Source organism: Halichondria panicea, chromosome 13 (assembly GCF_963675165.1).
Source record: "Halichondria panicea chromosome 13, odHalPani1.1, whole genome shotgun sequence".
In the NCBI taxonomy this organism is placed as follows: domain Eukaryota; kingdom Metazoa; phylum Porifera; class Demospongiae; order Suberitida; family Halichondriidae; genus Halichondria; species Halichondria panicea.
Genome location: NC_087389.1, coordinates 2,002,234 through 2,022,334, shown reverse-complemented (window position 1 = coordinate 2,022,334; position 20,101 = coordinate 2,002,234). Strand labels below are relative to the sequence as shown.

At 42.3% G+C, this 20,101-nt stretch overlaps 4 protein-coding genes across 4 annotated transcripts; 3 read left to right on the top strand and 1 right to left on the bottom strand.

The window, feature by feature from the left end:
- Positions 1 to 13: 13 nt before the first annotated feature.
- On the top strand, positions 14 to 4,198 carry LOC135345895 (uncharacterized). The gene is made up of 2 exons (XM_064543345.1): positions 14 to 169; positions 1,551 to 4,198. The coding sequence occupies exon 2, from the start codon at positions 1,575 to 1,577 to the stop codon at positions 4,104 to 4,106; it is 2,532 nt and encodes an 843-aa protein (XP_064399415.1). The 5' UTR covers positions 14 to 169; positions 1,551 to 1,574; the 3' UTR covers positions 4,107 to 4,198.
- LOC135345893 (uncharacterized) lies at positions 4,181 to 12,526 on the bottom strand. Its single transcript, XM_064543343.1, has 16 exons — positions 12,365 to 12,526; positions 11,682 to 11,940; positions 11,105 to 11,472; positions 10,807 to 10,953; positions 10,289 to 10,586; positions 9,761 to 10,032; positions 8,813 to 9,640; positions 8,506 to 8,674; positions 8,083 to 8,225; positions 7,639 to 7,793; positions 6,753 to 7,003; positions 6,195 to 6,318; positions 5,689 to 5,741; positions 5,154 to 5,354; positions 4,650 to 4,979; positions 4,181 to 4,376 (listed from the first exon to the last, which is right to left on the bottom strand). Exons 1-16 carry the CDS (start codon positions 12,462 to 12,464, stop codon positions 4,310 to 4,312), a joined length of 3,765 nt encoding a protein of 1,254 aa, XP_064399413.1. The 5' UTR covers positions 12,465 to 12,526; the 3' UTR covers positions 4,181 to 4,309.
- A 518-nt stretch (positions 12,527 to 13,044) lies between these two features.
- Positions 13,045 to 17,552, top strand: LOC135345902 (protein mono-ADP-ribosyltransferase PARP3-like). The gene is made up of 11 exons (XM_064543355.1): positions 13,045 to 13,322; positions 13,971 to 14,304; positions 14,358 to 14,577; positions 14,786 to 14,936; positions 15,005 to 15,063; positions 15,116 to 15,280; positions 15,347 to 15,406; positions 15,469 to 15,651; positions 16,743 to 16,920; positions 17,047 to 17,193; positions 17,242 to 17,552. Exons 1-11 carry the CDS (start codon positions 13,142 to 13,144, stop codon positions 17,412 to 17,414), a joined length of 1,851 nt encoding a protein of 616 aa, XP_064399425.1. The 5' UTR covers positions 13,045 to 13,141; the 3' UTR covers positions 17,415 to 17,552.
- Positions 17,553 to 17,597: 45 nt separating this feature from the next.
- On the top strand, positions 17,598 to 19,721 carry LOC135345907 (solute carrier family 25 member 3-like). Its single transcript, XM_064543360.1, has 6 exons — positions 17,598 to 17,778; positions 17,874 to 18,004; positions 18,161 to 18,340; positions 18,468 to 18,649; positions 18,953 to 19,236; positions 19,401 to 19,721. The coding sequence occupies exons 1-6, from the start codon at positions 17,700 to 17,702 to the stop codon at positions 19,562 to 19,564; spliced, it is 1,020 nt and encodes a 339-aa protein (XP_064399430.1). The 5' UTR covers positions 17,598 to 17,699; the 3' UTR covers positions 19,565 to 19,721.
- The last annotated feature ends 380 nt before the right edge of the window (positions 19,722 to 20,101 follow it).

The following is a 20,101-nucleotide window of genomic DNA, read 5'->3' as shown; positions in this document are numbered from 1 at the left end:
CAAATTACATGATGTCATTAGCATTCAATTAAGTCTCTGTAAAAGTGGAAGTGTATGTCTAATGAGGCAGAATTCATGAATATAAAATTTAGAGGCATTGAAAACCAGCAGATTGCAAAGGACTGTGGATTGCAAGCTTACCACTGCAAGTGCACAGATCTAGATATTGGTGAGTGACAAGTTACTGTCCATATCATTTTATAATGTGTCTGGAATGGACATAAAGACTGCAATGCAATTAACGTTTATATAGCATGCTATTATGATAACTCTATCTCAGACGAGTATCTATACTATAAGCATAATTATATGCATGCATGCTTCTGTCAGCTCTGTTTGCAAATTAATGTATACTGCTGTAGCTGAGATAGTCTGAACTACTGAAGCATGCAGGTCTGAGCTATTAGCATGGTATCTAGCTCTGCAGGTTGCAACACAGTTTAATTCATGCATGCAACTGCAACTAGCTGCTGCATGCATGTAGCAGATGTACTGTGTGTATTGTAGCTGTGTACACTGTACTCAGCTTAGCCATTTTCTCTTTGAAGTACCTACTGTCTGTCTGGTGTGGCCAGACTCAATTAGATTAGTTGGTACTGATTCCTGACTTGATAATTAACATCGAATGTAGTATGGACAAGCACTCCTTTAATAACCTGTGACGTTTCAAACTAGTGTTCGTGGCCATACATACGGACAGGGCTATCTCGGTAGTACTGGTTTTTTGTAGCAACGGATAATTATAATATTTACCATAGCCTAAGATCCTAAGATGCAAAATATTCCCTGCATGGATTCGTGTGTGTCATGTGGTGGTTATTGTATGGTGCAAATGCATGCTTGGGGCATGAGTTTGTGGGCTAGCGTGTGGACAGATAGTAGTGTGCAGGTACCCTCTTATGATATGATGCCACTTGGGAAGGTTCCACGATAGTTTTCAGTGAAAACATGTTTTGTAAGTAATCTAAACAATCCATTAGTTCTTTACGACTTAAGTGATAACAGTTGCTGTTTACTAGAATGTGCACATGTGTCCCAATAATTTCAGTTTGACAAGCGGTTTCATTTGGATGTGCTGCATTTTAAGATAATTATAACAGTGTGTTTGGAAACATCAATTTTAGCTACCATGGATACGTTTACACTAGCAATTAAGGTGCCCATTCAGCAATAATTATTGAGATCATTCTCTTTCTATAAAGTGTGTTTACTTTGCCAGGTGTTGCTGACTAACGACACATTTTTGTGGGTGTATATATGCGATGTCTGTGTCCATATTATATATACTCACTTTATTTGCCAGAGTTCAGTGATTGTTTAGTTTTTGACAGAGTACACACTTAACGTTTCCCAGTGTTTATATTGAAACTGTATTGTGTAGTTAAAGATACATCTCTATCAATGTTTTGTGTATAAGCAAGCAGTTACTTGCATAACATGTGTACAGCAAAGTTACTATCATACTAAACAATGCCACACGATCTTCTACTGTGTCCATTTTTGTTAATTAAGCTCTATTGTGTTATCATAACTCTGCTATTCACATGTAGATGTTTAACTGAGCTGAAGCCAAAATGCCTTGGTTCTGTGGATCCACAAGGAAGCGCCATAGCAAGGCCAAAGTTGGTAACATTTCTCAATCAAATGATGCCACTACAGCAGTCGCCAATGGGCGACCCTCTTTCACTGTCGTACTGCAAGATTTCAATGCAACTGTTTCCGATGAACTAAGTGCACACAGAGGTCAAGTTCTCGAAGCCCTATTCACTGACAGGGAGTGGGTGTATGTAAGAAACATTGACGGAAAATGCGGCTATGTCCCCCAGTCATTTTGTTACGCTCTCGAAGCTGTTAATGAGAATGCATTCCAGAAAAATGATGATTATTCGTCACTCCATCGACATCGGCCCGTGAGTCTACATCTGGGCATAGTTCCAATTGGCCAGGGATCACAGAGCTCTGTTGGAGTTAATCATATTCAAGAGCAGGTTGACGGACCCTCTAACTCAACTCCAGTCATGAGACAAGCTTCATTATCTACTCCTGATAGTGCACTATCTCAGCCTTCATCAAATCCATCGAGACTAACTCATCGCAGATCATTATCTAATGGCAGTCAGCGGAATGCCCCAAGTACTGTTGCTGTGTCAACCACTCCTGATGGTATTTTCTCACAGCTATCTTCCCCTCCATTGAGACCAACTCATCGCAGATCACTTTCCAGCGCCAGCCAGCGAAATACCACAAATACTGTAGCTGTGTCAGCAACTCCTGATAGAACACTCTCTCAAACAAACCCACCAACACGAACTCATCACAGATCACTATCCAGTGCGAGCCAGCGAAATACCACAAGTATTGTTGCTGTGTCGTCCGCCACTCCTGATAGAACACTCACTCAAACAAACCCACCCAGACCAGCGATTCACAGATCATTATCCAATGGGAGCCAGCGAAATACCACAAGTACTGTTGCTGAGTCAGCCACTCCTGATAGAACACTCGCTCAAACAAACCCACCCAGACCAGCGATTCACAGATCATTATCCAATGGGAACCAGCGAAATACCATAAGTACTGTTGCTGAGTCAGCCACTCCTGATAGAACACTTACTCAAACAAACCCACCCAGACCAACTATTCGCAGATCCCTATCCAATGTCAGTCAGCGAAATACCGTAAGTACTGTTGCCAAAGTACCAGTTGATCAAACCAATTCCATAGATTATGAAAACACACCTGGACAACTTATAGAAGGAACATCAACCACATCCCGACTACACGCACGTAGACAATCCTGTCCAGCAGTTGCAAATACCATTGTTCGAAGTGAATCGTTCTTCAAATATACCCCCTACAGCACTAGGCCACAAGTTGTAAAAAGAAGTGTTTCCATGAATGAAAGTGGTGCAAGAGTTCGGCCTCAAGTTAGCCGATTACTCTCGTCCAGAGAAGCAGTTCACTCCAATTATAGTGAAAAACTGAGTACTGTTGGCCTCTCCAGTGACGACCGCTTGGACGAAGCAACTGCAGCTACAGAGCGTCATTCGTCCAGTGGCTCTCCAGGATGCTCGAGGAAAAACTGTGACTGTTCGAAACGTCCTGCAGCATCCAATCGCCGGAGAAACAAACTCAGTCGACAATATGCCGTAGACTATGACTCATCAGATGATGTATTCCTTCCTGTTGCTGGTGAGAAGAAGCCTTTTGGGATTTTTCGTTGCCTTGAAGGTCGTCGGCCTACATTCAAAGGGGAAATTGCATTGCGTAAGAATGAGTTGGTGATTGTGTTGGATTATGGTCGTGGACAGTGGGCGTGGGTAATGACAAGTCATCATGTGGAAGGGCTCGTTCCGAAAAAGCTTCTCACTCGTTATGATTCTGATAGAGGTACGGGTGGAGTAAGGCAGGCAGACGCTACTACACAAACTGAATTAGTTGTCTCTGGGGGCATTAGACAGGTGGCCTCTGGCGCTAGTACCGAAACAAACACTGTTAGGCAGCGAAGTACGGCTTCAACTGCAAGTGTAACCACCAACACTGCTAGACAAGTAAGTAGTGCCTCGAGTGCCAGTGGTGGGAAAAGTGCAAGCACATCTCCACTCAACACGCTGACCACACCAGCAACAGCTCAGATCGAAGTAGCTCCCTCTGCAACTGAAGAAGGCACATGGTTCTCGTTCGAAGACACGCTAGAGCGATTAACCAATCAAACATCAACACCTCCAGCAAACAGGCGATTTCCAAAGTCAGCTCCTGTTACACCTGTCACCCCAAACGACCGGCAACCTCGCCGACTCAGCGATAAAACTGACAAGAGAAAATCTTTCAGTACGAGAGCACTCTCAGATCTAACTCAGCGAGGCACTCCTGCATTAACAGCAGCTAAAGATTACGAACCACCAGAGAACAGTAGCAGCTGTCTGGCTCTCAAGAAAGGTGATGTGCTCACCCCCCAGTCGCACATGCACTACCCTAAAGGTTGGATGTGGGTGTGGCATTCTGAACAGAGACGATTTGGCTATGTACCTAACAGCAGTGTGATCTACACATACCCCATTACAAGAAAGAATCGTAGAACTGCAACAGTTGAAGATGAAGTATAACCTTCTTTTGTATGAACTCCCGTGCTGTGTTATAATTATTTTGTATCATTTCACCCTACACCTTTAACATAAAGTCAATCATCACAAATTGCCATTTTTTTGATTCCACAAAACGTTACAAACATCAATTTGATATGCATGGCTACTACGTGTATATAGAGATTGATATAAAAATTCACACAGACGGCTGATAGTCTCATGTTCTAATCTCCCTCTGATGTGACTCCAGCCATGGCCCCAGCCGGTAGGGTCGGAATGTGGTAGTAAAGCCTGCAAGGGTAAAACTGTTGGTCAATTTGCAACCCCTACAAGTAGGGTTAAGTCCCCACCAACCCTCGCCTTACATGTGGCAAGCAAGTGAAAATAAATTAGGTACACATGCACCTGCTGGACATTATTAGCTACTTCACAGTTTTTAGTCAATGATCCCTATGACCACTTCTTCATTAAGTTCTCAGCAATTCAACCTTTGATCTTACCATCAAATCACACACCTGGTAAATTAACTAGAGCAAACAAAAAACATAATAAGCAGAGTCCCACCTGAAGTTCTGTGGATGCTTTACTATTCCATTGCATGAATTGTGAGGATAGGTGGTCAGCGGAATCACATTGCTGCTTAGTGTAAGACTCCTGGAGATCTCAGGTCCTGGTACGTAACCTTTCTTGCACAAATCATCTTTTGGCTGGCCGTTGCTAGGGTTCACCATTTGGGGGTTATGGAGCACATCTAGGGCGGGAATGTCGTGTACTGTTAATCCAGCTTGCTTCAAACTGTGCTTTATTGGAGAGTCCTTCAGCAGACCGCTCAATTTGTTCAGTTGTGTGCTAGCTTTGGGGCCAGACTTTGCCAGCTCAGTCTGTATTCCGCGCCTGTGAAGAAGCCATCAGAAATGGAATATACTGTCAGGAGTGATACTGCACATGTACACTACAATTATTAGCGTTCTGTACTGTACATCGTATGTTGGGCCTTGGCAAGGCGAGTGTATTAATAGTGACCATCAAAGTAGCCATAGTGCCAACACAATTATACACATTACACACCTATATGGTTTGAAGCGTGGATTAGTGACAACCAATTTGTTGTTCCACTCGGTCTGCTCAATATCCAGTCTCTCCTGTGATTCCTTAGTCCTGCTCTCCCCCGCCAGGTGTATGGTCAATGGCAGCGGCAGTCCCAGCACAGGGGGCGGTCTCTTCCAACGCTCAAAGTCATCATTCCTGCTCTCCCAGTTAAATTGAACTCTGTAGACACATTACAAGCGTTATTAGATTAGACTTCAGCATACTTTGATTTGGTGTATGACACTTAGGTAAGGTCCCTTGCCAGGCTGTCTCATAATATGGATTGCACACTTGTAGCACCAAACCAAGCATCAATTGATAAATCAGTTGCAAATCAGTTAACTGCACTTTCGTAATGGATAATGGATCTACATTTGGTAGGTAAAAGGAGTCATAACCTAAACCACACAGTAATTTGCCAAAGTACAAGCACTTAAGTGAGGACCAATTTTTGCCAAAAATGCACCTGCTATTAAAACCTACACATGTCAGCTATTGAAAAAATTAGTAGAACCTTTCGACAGTTGGCTTCAGGCTGTTGGCGTGAAGGAGGTTGTCTTCAAAGACCTGCAGAGAGAAGGTAGGGATGACACATTAGCTACCAAGGTTTCAGATGATAACTTGGCCCATGGTTAGCTAACAGACTGTAAGAGCTGGGTGTATGTGAAATTAGTGTTATCTGTACACATGCACTAATTGCCTTGCAGACATTCTCAGAGTATTATTGTGATGTTCAATCTTTTCAAATTCCTTAGTAATTAGGCTACTCTCAGGGTCAGGGGAACTGCCAAAAATGGCCACTGTTGTTAACCTCCTTAGGCAATACTCCACTTAAGTGTGTGAATTGGGTAAGCAAAAATTCACTATGCAAATAAACACTAACCACAATCTATCACACATCTACCATTATTCAGATGAGAAATTGTGTTCACATTAAACAATGATATTCACATGTATGTCCTGTGTACAACATGCATGGTGGTCCCATCTGCCCCATGCGCATGCATGTGCATCACTGACCTCCTGTAAGCTCTCCACTCTACTAGGATGGAGCACTTTAGAGTGTGTGTTGCTGCTTCTAGCACTTGGTATTCCAGGGTACACAAAGCCTTCGTTAGTTCGCCATTTCCCACGCTCTTCTTGCCTGCATTTAGTAAACACACAGGTAAAGCTATACAGTTAGTATGCCAAGTGAGCCCCCATGGACACTGTGTATGGACTTATCCAATCACTATCTCTGTTCAAATCATTCAAAGGAATATAATATATGCCAATTCAATTGTGGTGACTACTGAGTGGGTGGCTGTTCAGCTGAAAGATGTTCCACAAATATTCTGTTTTACTCACACAGAAGATTCACACACATTCCATATAAATAACATTATGACTGTAGTAATCAGTACATAGCAAACACTGTGCAGTGTGTTCATTTCACCTATAGTATAACCTGTGCAGTGTGTTTATTTCACCTAGTATAACCTGTGCAGTGTGTTTATTTCACCTATACATAAATGTGTGCATGCAGTTTTACAAGTAGCAACAGACTGCACAGTGTACACAGAATGTATTAGAGCTTACGCTTGCTCCTTCTTTTCGACTTCAGTGTCCACAGGAACCACAGTCCTGGAGTGGTAGTGCTGACAGTAGGTGTATCGATGGTGAGGGTCTGAAGCCAATCTCTCCCTCAGCTTGGTCTTGGCTAGCCGTACGGAGTTGTAAGTTTGGGAGCTGTAGTTGTGGATGGGTGTAGCCTCACTGAGAGAGCGCTGTCTGGAGGGACGATGCAACTTTCTGGAGGTTGCAACCTCAGACAGATTCTGTACACGGAGCTGGGCAAATACATAATTATAAGTATGTAAACAAACTCCGGAATTTCTGTATCAAGAGTATATAAGAAGAGAAGAGTGTCGAACCTCTACACAAAAACTGCGCACAAAGTAACATGACATCCTGTCAATTACATGTGAGCAACTCGCAATTGATGACGTTTGCGCAAGCTTGGACACACATTATGCAACGCACAGAATTTGTAACGGTGAGTAAACAGAGGATCAACTAGATGATTTTTGTGAAGATATCGTCTCCTCATCAGTGTGCAGTGAGCAGCACATTGAACGCGAACGACTAGCTAGAATCAGATGTCATTGTTCAATTATCACACCCTTAAAAACGTCACGGTAGAAGATTATAAAGTTTACAATACTTCATCACCTATGAGTCACGTGACTTTGTGCACAGTGTTTGTGGTAGTTTGATACTCTAGTTTGTATGGTTGGATAAGTGTATAATTTAACAAATCTTGGTTTAGAAAACAGGAGTGGTAAATCATACAGTAGTGTTACAGTAATATTTAAACTCCTGTCTGAATCCAAATGGATGTTGCATTTGTTAGCAACCACAATAGTAAAGCCACAAACAATAGTGTCTGGAGATGCCAACAGCGGCTTGGAGGGCCTCTACCAACCTTGTTGGTAGCAAGAAAGTCAACAGCAGGTAGGCTATGTCTCTCTATGAGTTGTTTCTCAAACTGTGGGTTGGTCAGCTCCAGTGGTACCCATTCACGAGGGGTGTGTGCCTGTATGCTAACAGCTGTGGCAGATTGGTCCGCTGGAGCATTGCCTGTGGGATCATAGCACCATAGATCAGATGATAATTATAATATCCCATATAACAGTACTTGCTGGATAGGTGCATGAATATTATAATTATATTCATGCACTCCTGGTGCATCTAATGCGCACATGTGAGTTCCTTAGCAACTAATTGGAGGTTAATTAGGAAGCCAGAAGGATAGGTGAAAAATTGATTGTGGAGGTAAAGTGTAACTTCCAAGCAAGCTACATACTGCTTCCACACAGCAGCTGGTTGAGACTCCCCCACAATATTGCTGTTTTGTGAGTAACTCTACCATTGTCTGAGAGTCCGGCAGTTGCTGGCAGGGCCAATTGTAGGCTAAGGGCAGTCACCTCCTCGGGGGAGGGGAAGAGGTTGTTCCTAGTCACATCACTCATCTCACTGACACAGCACAGCTCATCGAGAATCATTAGAGCCCTAGAAAAGGTACACATCAGGTCACAACTTACTATTATACATCACCACGCACGCACAATAGGTGATTACAGAGCCATGGTAAACACAGGAATACAGACTGCACAAGGAGGTTACAAAGTGCATAAAAATACATACATAAAAAACAGATCAGGCGATAAGAATCTTAAGAGGCCTGAGGAAACACACACAGGTCATCCATGTGACCTCAGCGCTTTAATAGAATGCCCACAAATGCTGCTTGCCAGCTGCTTGTGGTTAGATAAGAATACAACAAACCCACCTAAAGCACTTCTCTGGGATGCTGTCCTTGATGTAGAGCAACGACTGTCTAGTTAGATCACTCAGCGAGTGGTAAAGACAGATTTTGGAGAGGTCCACGTCCAATACAGCGTACAGTCGCTTAGAGAACTCAAACTCAGAATTGTAGAGAACTTTTATGATGGTCTCATCTGTTTGGATAAAAATAGTAGCACTAAACTCAAAACTTCTACATGTATCTCTAAATTTCCAAACAAATAATCCCATCACAATGGCATGTTAAAGTCGAACCTTCCAACTACGTACACTACACGTTCACTTTAATGTACTTTGAGTTGTGTGATGAGGCGATTCCTCCCAGATTTTTTTGAGTCCTCTACTCTTGAGCCCCTCCAACACTATCACATGGTGCTCACTGTCCTCCATGTGGAATCCAGTAATGACATCACATTCCCCACTCGTCATCTGCTCCTTTGTCAGCTTGTATGTGGACAGGGCGGCTGGTAGAACATCCTCCGATAGGTCCTCTAAACCGAGGGCTTTAGCATTCACCTCATTCACATTGGTAATCAATTGCTGAACTATGCTATTTCCGGCTGATGATACAGTGTAGATGACTCGGTTGAAAGGACAAGTGTCAGGCCTCAAATTTGCTATGTTCTCCAATGTTGACTCGCTGATAAGTTCCGCTGCAGTTCGACTAACACGTCTAGATCCAGATACTTTGCTTGCTCGCCCCTGAAGACTTGTTGCGAGTCTAGATTTGCTAGGGAGTCGATTAAGTTCAGGCATTGTGTTTTTACGCCTGTCAGTACTCAAGCGTTTAGGGGATGCTTTGCTGTCACATCTATCATGTTCAGACGTAGTCTTGGTGGAGCTCTCCACATTGAGGACTGGACTCAAGCATAATGGGTGACTGACTTCAACGAGTACTTTGAGCTGACATTGGGAGCCTATGTAGTCACCAGGGGGTAGAGGGTTGCTGAGCGAGGCTTCATGTTGCTCTGATGAGCATCTGGGACCGTTGGTGACAGGTACTGTCAGCTCCAATACTCTGTGCCCCTGTAGCAGGCCACTCAGGTCCAATTTTGCCACTCCGTATGGGCTCCATGGCCTCTCTCCGTGTAGAGCAGCAGATGGGGTTGAATGGGGCACACCTGAGGTAGGAAACAATCGGTTACAGGCATCTCCAGATTTAACATTTGACTATTATATCAAATTGGTAAAGGGTCAGCACATAAACTACTTCTTATCACCTCTGCTAAACTGCAACTTACCTGCAGTGAATGCGTGAGTGCCGAGTACATCGTCCCTAACCTCCTCCCCAAACAATGCAGGCAGTGTGCGGTCCTCTGCTCGTCTGGAGCGATCGTGAAGCTCTAATACAAGTGGTGGTCCTCTGAGGTACTCCACTAGAAGTTGACGGTCTATGGTGCCCAGTAGGAGGATGTGAGAGTCATTCCATCCTGCCTCTCCAGTTTGAGGCACACCCCCAGTACAGTGAGGGAATTGGGTGTGGAACTGGTACCGCACAAATGTTGGGTCACACCTGTGAAGAAGCAAATTTAGTATTACATAGCAATGCTGCAAGAGTAAAAAAAAAACGGTTCCAGTCACATCCCCTAACCCTAACACTAACACTATACACATTACTAACTCCCCCCCCCCCCACACAAAAACATATAACCTATACTCTCCAACATGCATGTAAGTACATAGTGCGTGAAGCATTGCAGTATAATTATGGCAGTAGACACATCAGTAGTAGAATTAGCAATAAAATGACTGAGCGCTAATTACTGTACCGCTGTTGAAGTTGATCGTATGTGAGTGGTTTAGAGGGCAGACCAGTGGCTTTGAGTACCGTTATCGTCATAGGATTGAGCTCCTTTGATAGCTCATCAGTCAACAGTGAATCTACTGAGACATTGACTTCAAACACCTTCAAATCCTTCACCGGAGAGTCAAGCTTTTTTTTAGTGCAGCCATGCTTGCCAAACAAGTCTAGGAAGTTAATTCGCACCACCGCTATGCCTTCTTTTTCTATCATCGCCTCTTCAGCAACCTCTGCCTCCAATCTCTTTTGTGTCCTCCTGTATATGGCTTCAAGTGTAGATGTACAGTCATGTAGTCTCAGCACTCTCATATCACACAACACTGATATGTACATGATATTCACAATACTTTTACCCAAAACATATAGAACAACAATTAAATCACTAATGCGACAGGAATGGTTTATATAGCCGTCCTTCTTTAAAGAAGAAGAAGCGCTTATAACAATTTTGGTCTAACCAACAAGTTACCCAGTTTACTATAATACCTTGCAGTTGTCTGTTTGACTCCTGTGTGGCACCCTGAGTCTCCAGGGACAAGGGCTGGGAAACACCGGAGATGGCAGGTATCATTTCGGAGCCCTCTGGCTTCACCTGACCCTCCACGTCGAAGCTATGATGAAGAGACATCTGTTCTGTACGGGGAGAGTGAATACGTCACTAATAAGCTAGTATAAATCAGCCACTATTAGCAAAGTTCTACATACATAGCTGAACTAACATCAATAGAGTAGAAAAAATAGAAAAGCGCGACTCGATAAATATTTCAGTAGTGTATCCACTTACCGATTGACCCACTACTCTCATCAGGATTTACGTTGACCTGCAATCTCTCAATAGGCAATAAAGTCTGGGTTTGAAGTGTGGTCGCCAACCTGTCTGACATGCGACGGTTCGACTTTGTCTTCCTCACTTGGTCATGGTACACTACGGAAAACTTTGACGGGCGCTGTATTACCCCAGGTACATCTTTGCTGTTGAGATCAGTGCCAGCCTCCCCTTTGGAGTTAAGGCGCTTTATGGGAATCCTGAATGCCTTGGGTCGATCATACTTTGCTTTGGGTGAGAGCTTGGACTTGGTATTCCATACTCTAACCTCTAGTACATGATTGTAGATTGCCAGCAGTTGGTCTTTACTCACTTTAAATGTATGTCTGTGGAAACAAAGCACTTAACTATGACTATAAATCCTGCCTTTGCATAATTATAATGCTCCTCATAATGGTTGTCATACAGAACATGATTGTTACAGAGAATAATTATTGCATATAGAGGAATTTGTTGTATATAGGTCTGCACAAAATTAATAACTAAAGAACTAAACATAGCCTTCAGCTATTGTATGTGTGATAGGTGTGCTCACTGGTGCTTCCAGCCGTAGTGGCTGAGCTTGACCTCTCCCTCCTCCTCAGTCCAGCATTGCACCACTCGATTGTCCCTGTCAGTGTACACCTTGGCCACTACTTTACCAAACGTTACCACATCAGTTTTGAACACTTGTGCATTCTTCCCTGGTAGCAGTCGATACTCTACATGAAAGTGATGACTTGGGATGGGGGACTCGTAGATCCTCTTCCTCTCACCATCTCTCACACTATCTCGGTAACAGGTGTCCTTGCCAGCTGCAAGAAATTTATGTTTATAAGTAGGAGAGGTAGTTACCTCCACTGTGGGATACCTACTAATTAAGGTGGGGATAAAAACAATTTGCACAACTATCTACTCAATTTTTAAACAGGTGAATAATTATGGTTTATATATATGTATGCCATACTATCTGGTACAAAGATACACTGGAGACGACTTATGATACAATAATGTGCCTATCTAGTCATCGATGGCAAGACCCAAGTACACGCTGTAGCGCACTAGTATATATAATAGTTTTGGTAACCTGTTCAATCAGGATTGCCCTCAGCATCACTTATTTTATGTAATCATATCAAAATCTATTACTGTACATGTGAATGTCTATTGCTGTAAAATCATATTGATTGATTGATTGAGATGCACCCTTGGCTTTAATAGTCCTAAAAGCCTGCTCACATGATTCCACAGCTTGCAGTATGCTGAGATTTATTGTCACCTGGTGCTCTCCTACCACGTTTGTCTCTGAAACTTGTACTAATGGCAAGTTAGAGTTCATACTCTCAAGCGAGCTCTTTGGTCGTTTCTGATTAATTTTGTTGCTTTGGTAACCGTATTGCAAAAAGAGGGTGGGGCTGGTGCGCACCTAACCGGATACCATGTGTCAGAAGTTGGGAAATGAAAAGCTTGTATCAGTCTTTCAGAAGAAGCAAAGCCTTGAAGTTTGGATTACCATTTGTAAGCCTTCTTGTGATTGGATCATTTGGACTTAGTGAATTCACATCCATCAATGTCAAAAAGAGAGAGGAAAAGAATCGATCACTAACTGCTGAAGAGGCACTCCAGTTCCAGAAGAAAGTAAAGAAGGTTGATGTGGAGGAAGAATTCAAAGACTTAAATGAGAAATTAGACATTGAGCACTGGGAGAACAAGAGAGGGCCTCGTCCCTGGGAAAATAATCAAAAACAGTAATGTGTGTACAAAGATATTGTAACACTTTGCAGCACTTTTTATGTCATAACATGATCACAGTACAGTGCAGTAACACTACGTAGCTAGCTAGATCTGACTCCCTTGTTTTTTGTGGGTGGGGTGAGGAGAAAATTAACAATAATTATTGAGGTCAATGATCGACCATTACCACATGGATGTATCCAGCTTTTGAGGGGTGGGTCTCACTTTGTCTTGTTCAGTCTTGCCCTTTTCTCTGCTGCTGGTTTTCAGAACTCTTTCAGGATGCCTCCCCGAAAGCGAAAGACAGCCCCAGAGCCAGAGCCTCCTGCCAGTGACCTGGAGCCTAGTAAGATGAAGGTGGCTGAGCTCAAAGAGGAGCTGACTAAAAGAGGTTTGGAAATATCTGGCAAGAAGGCTGATCTGATGGCCAGGCTGGAAGAAGCTATGGAGCTGGAGGATGATGGTAAAATTATTCACTTCTGTGTTTTTCATATAAAGGAAAGAATAAACGAAGCAGATTTATAGAAAACTTGCATGCATGTTGATTAGAACATAGATTATTAATAATTAGAAACCCTTTGCTTTTGCTTTTTAATTAGTGGAAAACTCACCATCGAAAAATTTGCTAAAAGAGCAACCATTCAGGGAGGTAGTGCTCTTGACCGGTGTCTCGTGCTGATATATCGGGGCCTGGGCAAAATTTTGAGGTTAGCCGCTTTTTACAGTCATACTTTTAGCGTAAATGTATCAAGAAGCTTTTATTAGCACAACATTTTCCTACTTATAAGACAGACTGTTTTTAGTTGGATTAGTTGGATTTGAGATTGGCTTGGCAAAAAAATTAAGGATCTTACCAAGACACAGCTAAAGCTACAGTTAAAGCTACAGTTATTTTCATACAGCACCTCTAACACTCACCATTACATACACTACTGTTACAGTACTGGTTTTAATCTTGCAACCTTTGCATGCTCGAAATCAACCTCGATTAAACGGCGAGGCGAGGAACATGGACTGTACTACAAGGGTGCTTCCTTTTCCAATCCTTTCTTTCCTTTATGTATGATAATACCAGACGCAAGTGTGAACGTATGGTTTCTTGTACATGTAGGTCCATCCCCACCCAAGAAAATTAAGGGAAAAGCAGCTGAATCAAAGCCGGCAGCGAAGGAAACAAAGAAAGCTCCTGCTAAGAAGAAGGCTGTAAAGGAGGAGCCGGCTGCCAAAGGAGGGGTGAACGAGAGTGACTTCAGTAAAGCTGTCAAAGTGCTCACCAGTGCAAGCCCTGCCAAGAAGAAAAAGAAGAGCTTCAATCGCAAGGTGGATAGCTACGTAGCGGGTAGCATGTATCAGGTGTACGAGGACTGGGACTGTATGTTAAACCAGACCAATATCGGACAGAATAACAATAAGTTCTATGTCATCCAAATTCTTCAAAACAAATCGTGAGTGCTGTTACTATTATTTTTGAGTTGTGTAGTTTAACTTAGCCATGCAGTTTTACGAATTTATATGGGGTCTTCACAAGATGGGGCCGTGTAGGTGAGTCTGGTTCAAATGATCATAAACACACCACGGATATTGAAGAGGCGAAAAAGATATTTGCTAAGAAATTCCAGGACAAAACTAAAAATAAGTGGGACAACAGAGATAACTTTGTCCCAGCTCACGGCAAGTACACCCTGCTGGAAATGGATGATGAGGATGGGGATGAGGAGGTACCTGGGTACAATTATGCTCCCATTTGGCAAAATAATAGTCGTGGAATAAAGCATTTTACTGCTATGAAATTTATCGAGAATGATAATTAGATGTAACTGTTAATTGGTGTGATAATTAAGTCACAGTGAGGTTGTGGTTCACTTATTGCATATACGCCCTTACCTTGTAAACTTACAATGACCTCTCTCTATGTTCTGTGTTCAGGAGGTGCGTGTCAAGCTGGCAGCACTGGACGAAGCAGATGGTCCAGCACCAGTGATGAAACCTTGCTCCCTTGACAAGCCAACTCAAGCTCTTATTAAGCTCATCTTTGACAACGATATGTTCAGGGAAGCCATGAAGAGTCTCGAAATAGGTACATGTTGCAATTTCACTGGTTATACAACTGTTACAGTCTTGATCATACTTGTACTGCTATTGTAGACACCAAGAAGATGCCACTTGGGAAATTGAGCAAGTCACAGTTAGCAAAAGGATTTGAAGTGAGGCATTTCACATGTGTGAATTTCATGTTTTTATTATGCTTATGATAAGGCTCTGGAGGCCATTGAGACAGCCCTCAAAGCTAAGGCTTCTCGCTCTAAGCTGGCTGAACTAACGTCTAAGTTTTACACCATAATTCCTCACGACTTTGGCAGAAGGACACCTGCTGTTATTGTGGACCCCGAAATACTGCAGAAAAAATTCGACATGCTTTTGGTATGTTATCAATTGATATGGAAACATTGGTACGGACACTCAAATATATTGAATTGGATATTGTAGGTGCTTGGAGACATTGAAATTGCTCAAGGGCTGCAGCAAAAAAGTGATACCAAGGCAAAGGTAAAAAGGAGTTACTTGTATCAGAGCTCATGTTGAAGCACACTTACATGTACGAACTACAGGTGTCTAGTGAAGAGGTGCCTCATCCATTTGATGTCAATTATGAGTCCCTGAAGGCTGACCTAGTTCACTTGGAGAAGACTTGTGATGAGTTTGCTGTTTTGGAGAAGTACCTGAAGGCAACTGAACCACAGTGGAGGAAGGTGGAGATACTGGATGTCTGGAAAATGGACAGGGAGGGTGCTGTAAGTATGTCGAGTCTGGCTTATTGTGCAACCATAGATAGAAGAGACAGGGATTGGAAACGATGTATTAGTACCATCCGTGTTTTCCTGCGGTTTTAATCAGGGCATACTTCCAATGTGGGAGTGTCTAAACATGAATAATTCATGAGAATTGTCTTTGCTGTCTATAAAAAGTCCATGAGCAGTTCTGCTGCTACATGTAAACATCAACTTTATCAAAATAATATTTGTGACTGGGACACAGCACACTACTTAGTGACACAACCTTAGCTATATCAAAGTAGCTAAACTAACACAAGCATGAAAAATTGCTTTGTGTTAGACTAGCTACTTCACGACAATCAAGATTATATTTTCGCAATAATTATCAGGGTTTCATACAGAGGGGGGGCGCCCTGGGATTTCCCACCCCCAGCCAAAATTCCCCCCCCTAGAAATCAGAAAATTAATGATCTCATAATAAAAATGTATGACTTTTCTCCTTAAAAATGTCTACAATCTCATCAATAAAACTATAGACTAGTTGGTTTGAAGCACACAAAAAACCCAAATTGCACCTCAGATAACCACTCCTCAAAATTTTTTCCGGGAGAGGACCCCCAGACCCCCTCAATTAAACGTTTTCCCCTCCCAGCTAAAAATCCTGTATGAAACCCTGATTATAATTTTGTGACTAGGTGTGCATGTTTTGTGAATGATGTGAGTGCATCACAGTGTCAAGCTATTGCAGCGCTTTTAGGAGTCAGTGTTTTAATTCCACAGCGTATTTCTTGTAATTACAGCGCCATAAAAAAGAGAATAAAAATATAACTAGCAATAGAACGTAGAGTACTAGTAGCTGTTTCCACAAGGTTATCATAGATCAATTGTACGTACATAATTAGAGCCTCGATAAAGGCTGCATTATAATAATTACCTAAGCGCCAGCAATAATTAATTCCAAAATTTACTTGGCGCTCAATTGAAAAACAATTTTGTGGACTTGGCGCTTATATTAGAATGGTGCTGTAATTAGAATAAGGACAGTACCCCAAAGCCGTACAATATATTTACGTATTTTATATGTAGGATAATTATTTTTATGCCTTCAGAGTGACAAGTTCAAGACTCATGACGCCATTTCCAATCGTCGACTTCTATGGCATGGCACTAATGTGGCGGTGGTGGCAGCTATTTTGAAGTCTGGGCTGCGTATCATGCCTCACTCGGGAGGTCGAGTAGGCAAGGGAATCTATTTTGCCTCGGAGTGCAGTAAATCTGCTGGATATGGTGAGTGTGCAGGAAAATCATAATTTACTAAAAGTTCTGTTGCAATTTAAACTGGCTGTCTCCGATAGAATAATTTATTGTGAGATTGACTACATGTAGCTTACAGTGCTTGTCAATTTTATGCAGTGAGGACCTCAGGCAATGGTACTGGCATTATGTTCCTCAATGAGGTTGCCCTTGGTAATGAACATCATATCACCTGCGATGACCACACCCTAACAAAAGCTCCTTCTGGGTTTGATTGTGTCATTGCCAAAGGCAGAACAGAACCTGGTAAGTCATGTACTTTAATCATGCGTGCATTATTGCATTTCCATTCAGATCCTAAGGATGATGCTAGCATTGTGCTGGATGGAAAAACCGTAACTGTTCCACAAGGAAAGCCCATTCCTTTCTCCAAGTTTTCAATGAGCAGTTTCTCACAGAGCGAGTATCTGGTGTACAAGGAGAGCCAAGCACGCATCCGCTACCTTCTCAAGTTGAAGTTTAGCTAGTAAAAGCAGACAGTAGTGAAAGCAGACAGTAGTGTTTCAATATGCTAGTGGAGTCCTAGTCTGTTATTCGTGCATGTAGTATTATAAGGTACTGGGTTTGTTTTGATGTACATGTATCATTGTACATTATTGTCATGACACCAGATGATTGTCAGTTCACGCGGCTTTTAATTAAAGAATCCGTGACCTTTGTGGCTAGGCTGTGCGTGTTTTAGAACCTCACAGTGCAAGTTGTTTGTCTCTCCGGCCCCTTCAAAAACTCGCTTGGATCTCTTGTTCAGAATAATGGCGAACATTCGAGACCTGTCTCAAAGAAACCCCTTTGGATCACCCTTCTCACCAAGGAAGCTCTCCGCTGCCAGTGGTATGAACTGACTAATTTCATAAGCTATGTGTCTAATGATGTTTGTCATTTATTTATAAGATGCAAGTATGTTCTAATGATTGTCTCTAATGTAGGCAATGAGGAACACAGTTGCGAGTTTGGTTCCGCGAAATACTACGCTTTGTGTGGGTTTGGAGGCATACTGAGCTGTGGACTGACACACACCGCTGTCGTCCCTTTGGATCTTGTCAAGTGTAGGATACAGGTATGTGTTATGTATTTCCTTTCTTTAATACATTAGAGTAACAAAAGGCAACTTTGCAGTGTCCATGTAATCATGTTGTTCAGTCAATAGAATAGTTCTATACATGCAAAGAAATTATACAGGACTCTATTTTCACCTTTTCTGTTTTTTATCTAGGTTGACCCTGGGAAGTACAAGAACATGTTCACTGGGTTCCGGCTGTCAGTGAAAGAGGAGGGCATGCGTGGGTTAGCCAGGGGGTGGGCCCCTACCTTAATTGGCTACTCAATGCAAGGACTCTGCAAATTTGGATTCTACGAAGTCTTCAAGGTTTTCTACTCTAACCTACTTGGAGAGGTCCGTACGAAATTTGAACCTTGTCAAAGATTTATTACTAGCATTAACACCAACACTGCAGTTTTAACATATTGGCTTCATTCCATCTGAGTTTTAACATATTGGCTTCATTCCATCTGTTGTATAGGAAAAGTCCTTCACGTACCGCACCAGTCTGTACCTAGCTGCGTCAGCCAGTGCCGAGTTCTTTGCTGACATTGCCCTGTGTCCTATGGAGTCAGTGAAAGTGAGGATTCAAACTGGCCATGGCTGGGGCACCACCCTCAGGGAGTGTGCACCTAAACTGTGGCAAGCAGAGGGAATCGCTGGGTAAGCAACGTTTGCAGCTATTTAGCCTGAAAACATGGTACGTAACTTCTCTGTATCTGTATAATATTTAGGGTGAAATAGTTAGGTTTCTAGGTTTTAGTATGATCGTCGAAAATTCACAATTCTTTTCTTAAACTATTGTAGGAAATATAGTGTGTATTTGTAAAGAACTTGCTCTATCCTGTAGTATAGTGTACGTAACCGAACTTTGCTTTGGTCATTAAGCAATCATTTCTGTCTAAAGCTGTCCCACGTGTAATAATCACTGTCTTATCTGCTTGTAACGTCGATTTGTTTCTGCAGATTCTATAAGGGTCTTCCCCCACTTTGGATGCGTCAAATCCCATACACAATGATGAAATTTGCTGCATTTGAGCGGACTGTAGAGTTCTTGTACAAGAATGTGGTACCTGTGCCCAGGAGCGAACTTGGGAAGGGATCTCAACTGGTGGTCACCTTTGCTGCTGGTTACATTGCTGGTGTGTTCTGTGCTGTTGTGAGCCACCCTGCTGACTCTGTGGTCTCCAAGCTCAACTCTGTTGCTGGAAGCACTGCCATGGGAGCACTCAAACAGCTTGGGTTCATGGGTAGGAAATTTCATTATTACAGCATAATTATTATACACTTGTTTGAGTATGATGGAGTGTTCAGTATGTCTTTTCCCTCTGTGCATTTTACCACAACCACTGATAGCTTGTGTTCACTTTATGTGTCGTAGTATGTGTTTCACTATTCATCCTCTTTCGTGCAGGCGTGTGGAAGGGTCTTGGTCCTAGGATCCTGATGATTGGTACACTGACAGCTCTGCAGTGGTTCATCTATGACTCAGTCAAGGTGATTTTCCGTCTACCACGCCCACCCCCACCTGAAATGCCAGAAAGCCTCAAGAAGAAGCTACAAACTGGCTCAAACTAGGACAGTAGTTAACATTGCCGAGAAACTGTACAAGATATTATTTATTAGGTCTAATTAATTTTGTGCTTAGTGATCATAATTAGTGTGAAAGGACGTTGTATTTAGAGTCATTGTGTCCATGGTATTTTGATGCAAGATAAAATCACTTTTCACCAAATCATACTCAGGTAGGTTAAGGCAGCTTTTTAGCAAAACAGCATTAAATTGAAGATGAAGTGTACTGTATAAAACTCAGATTTATTGTATAATATCTTGACAATAGTACCTTTTTTCACCCAAAATGTATTGTGGACATAAATACCATTAATTTGGTAACACTATTACCATGGTTACTATCTTGTTGTGTGTGTTAGCTGTGACCAAAAATGACTGACCTTAACTAACATTTTAGAAATGCAGCCTCCAATACTACTTTACTTTATACAAAGCAATATTACTACCAAAAGAAAGCTATTGGTGATATCTAATAGAAAAAAGGTTAGTATTTGGTATGAGGTCATTCTAGCTCAGATTACAGTAACTTAATTGATAAAAATG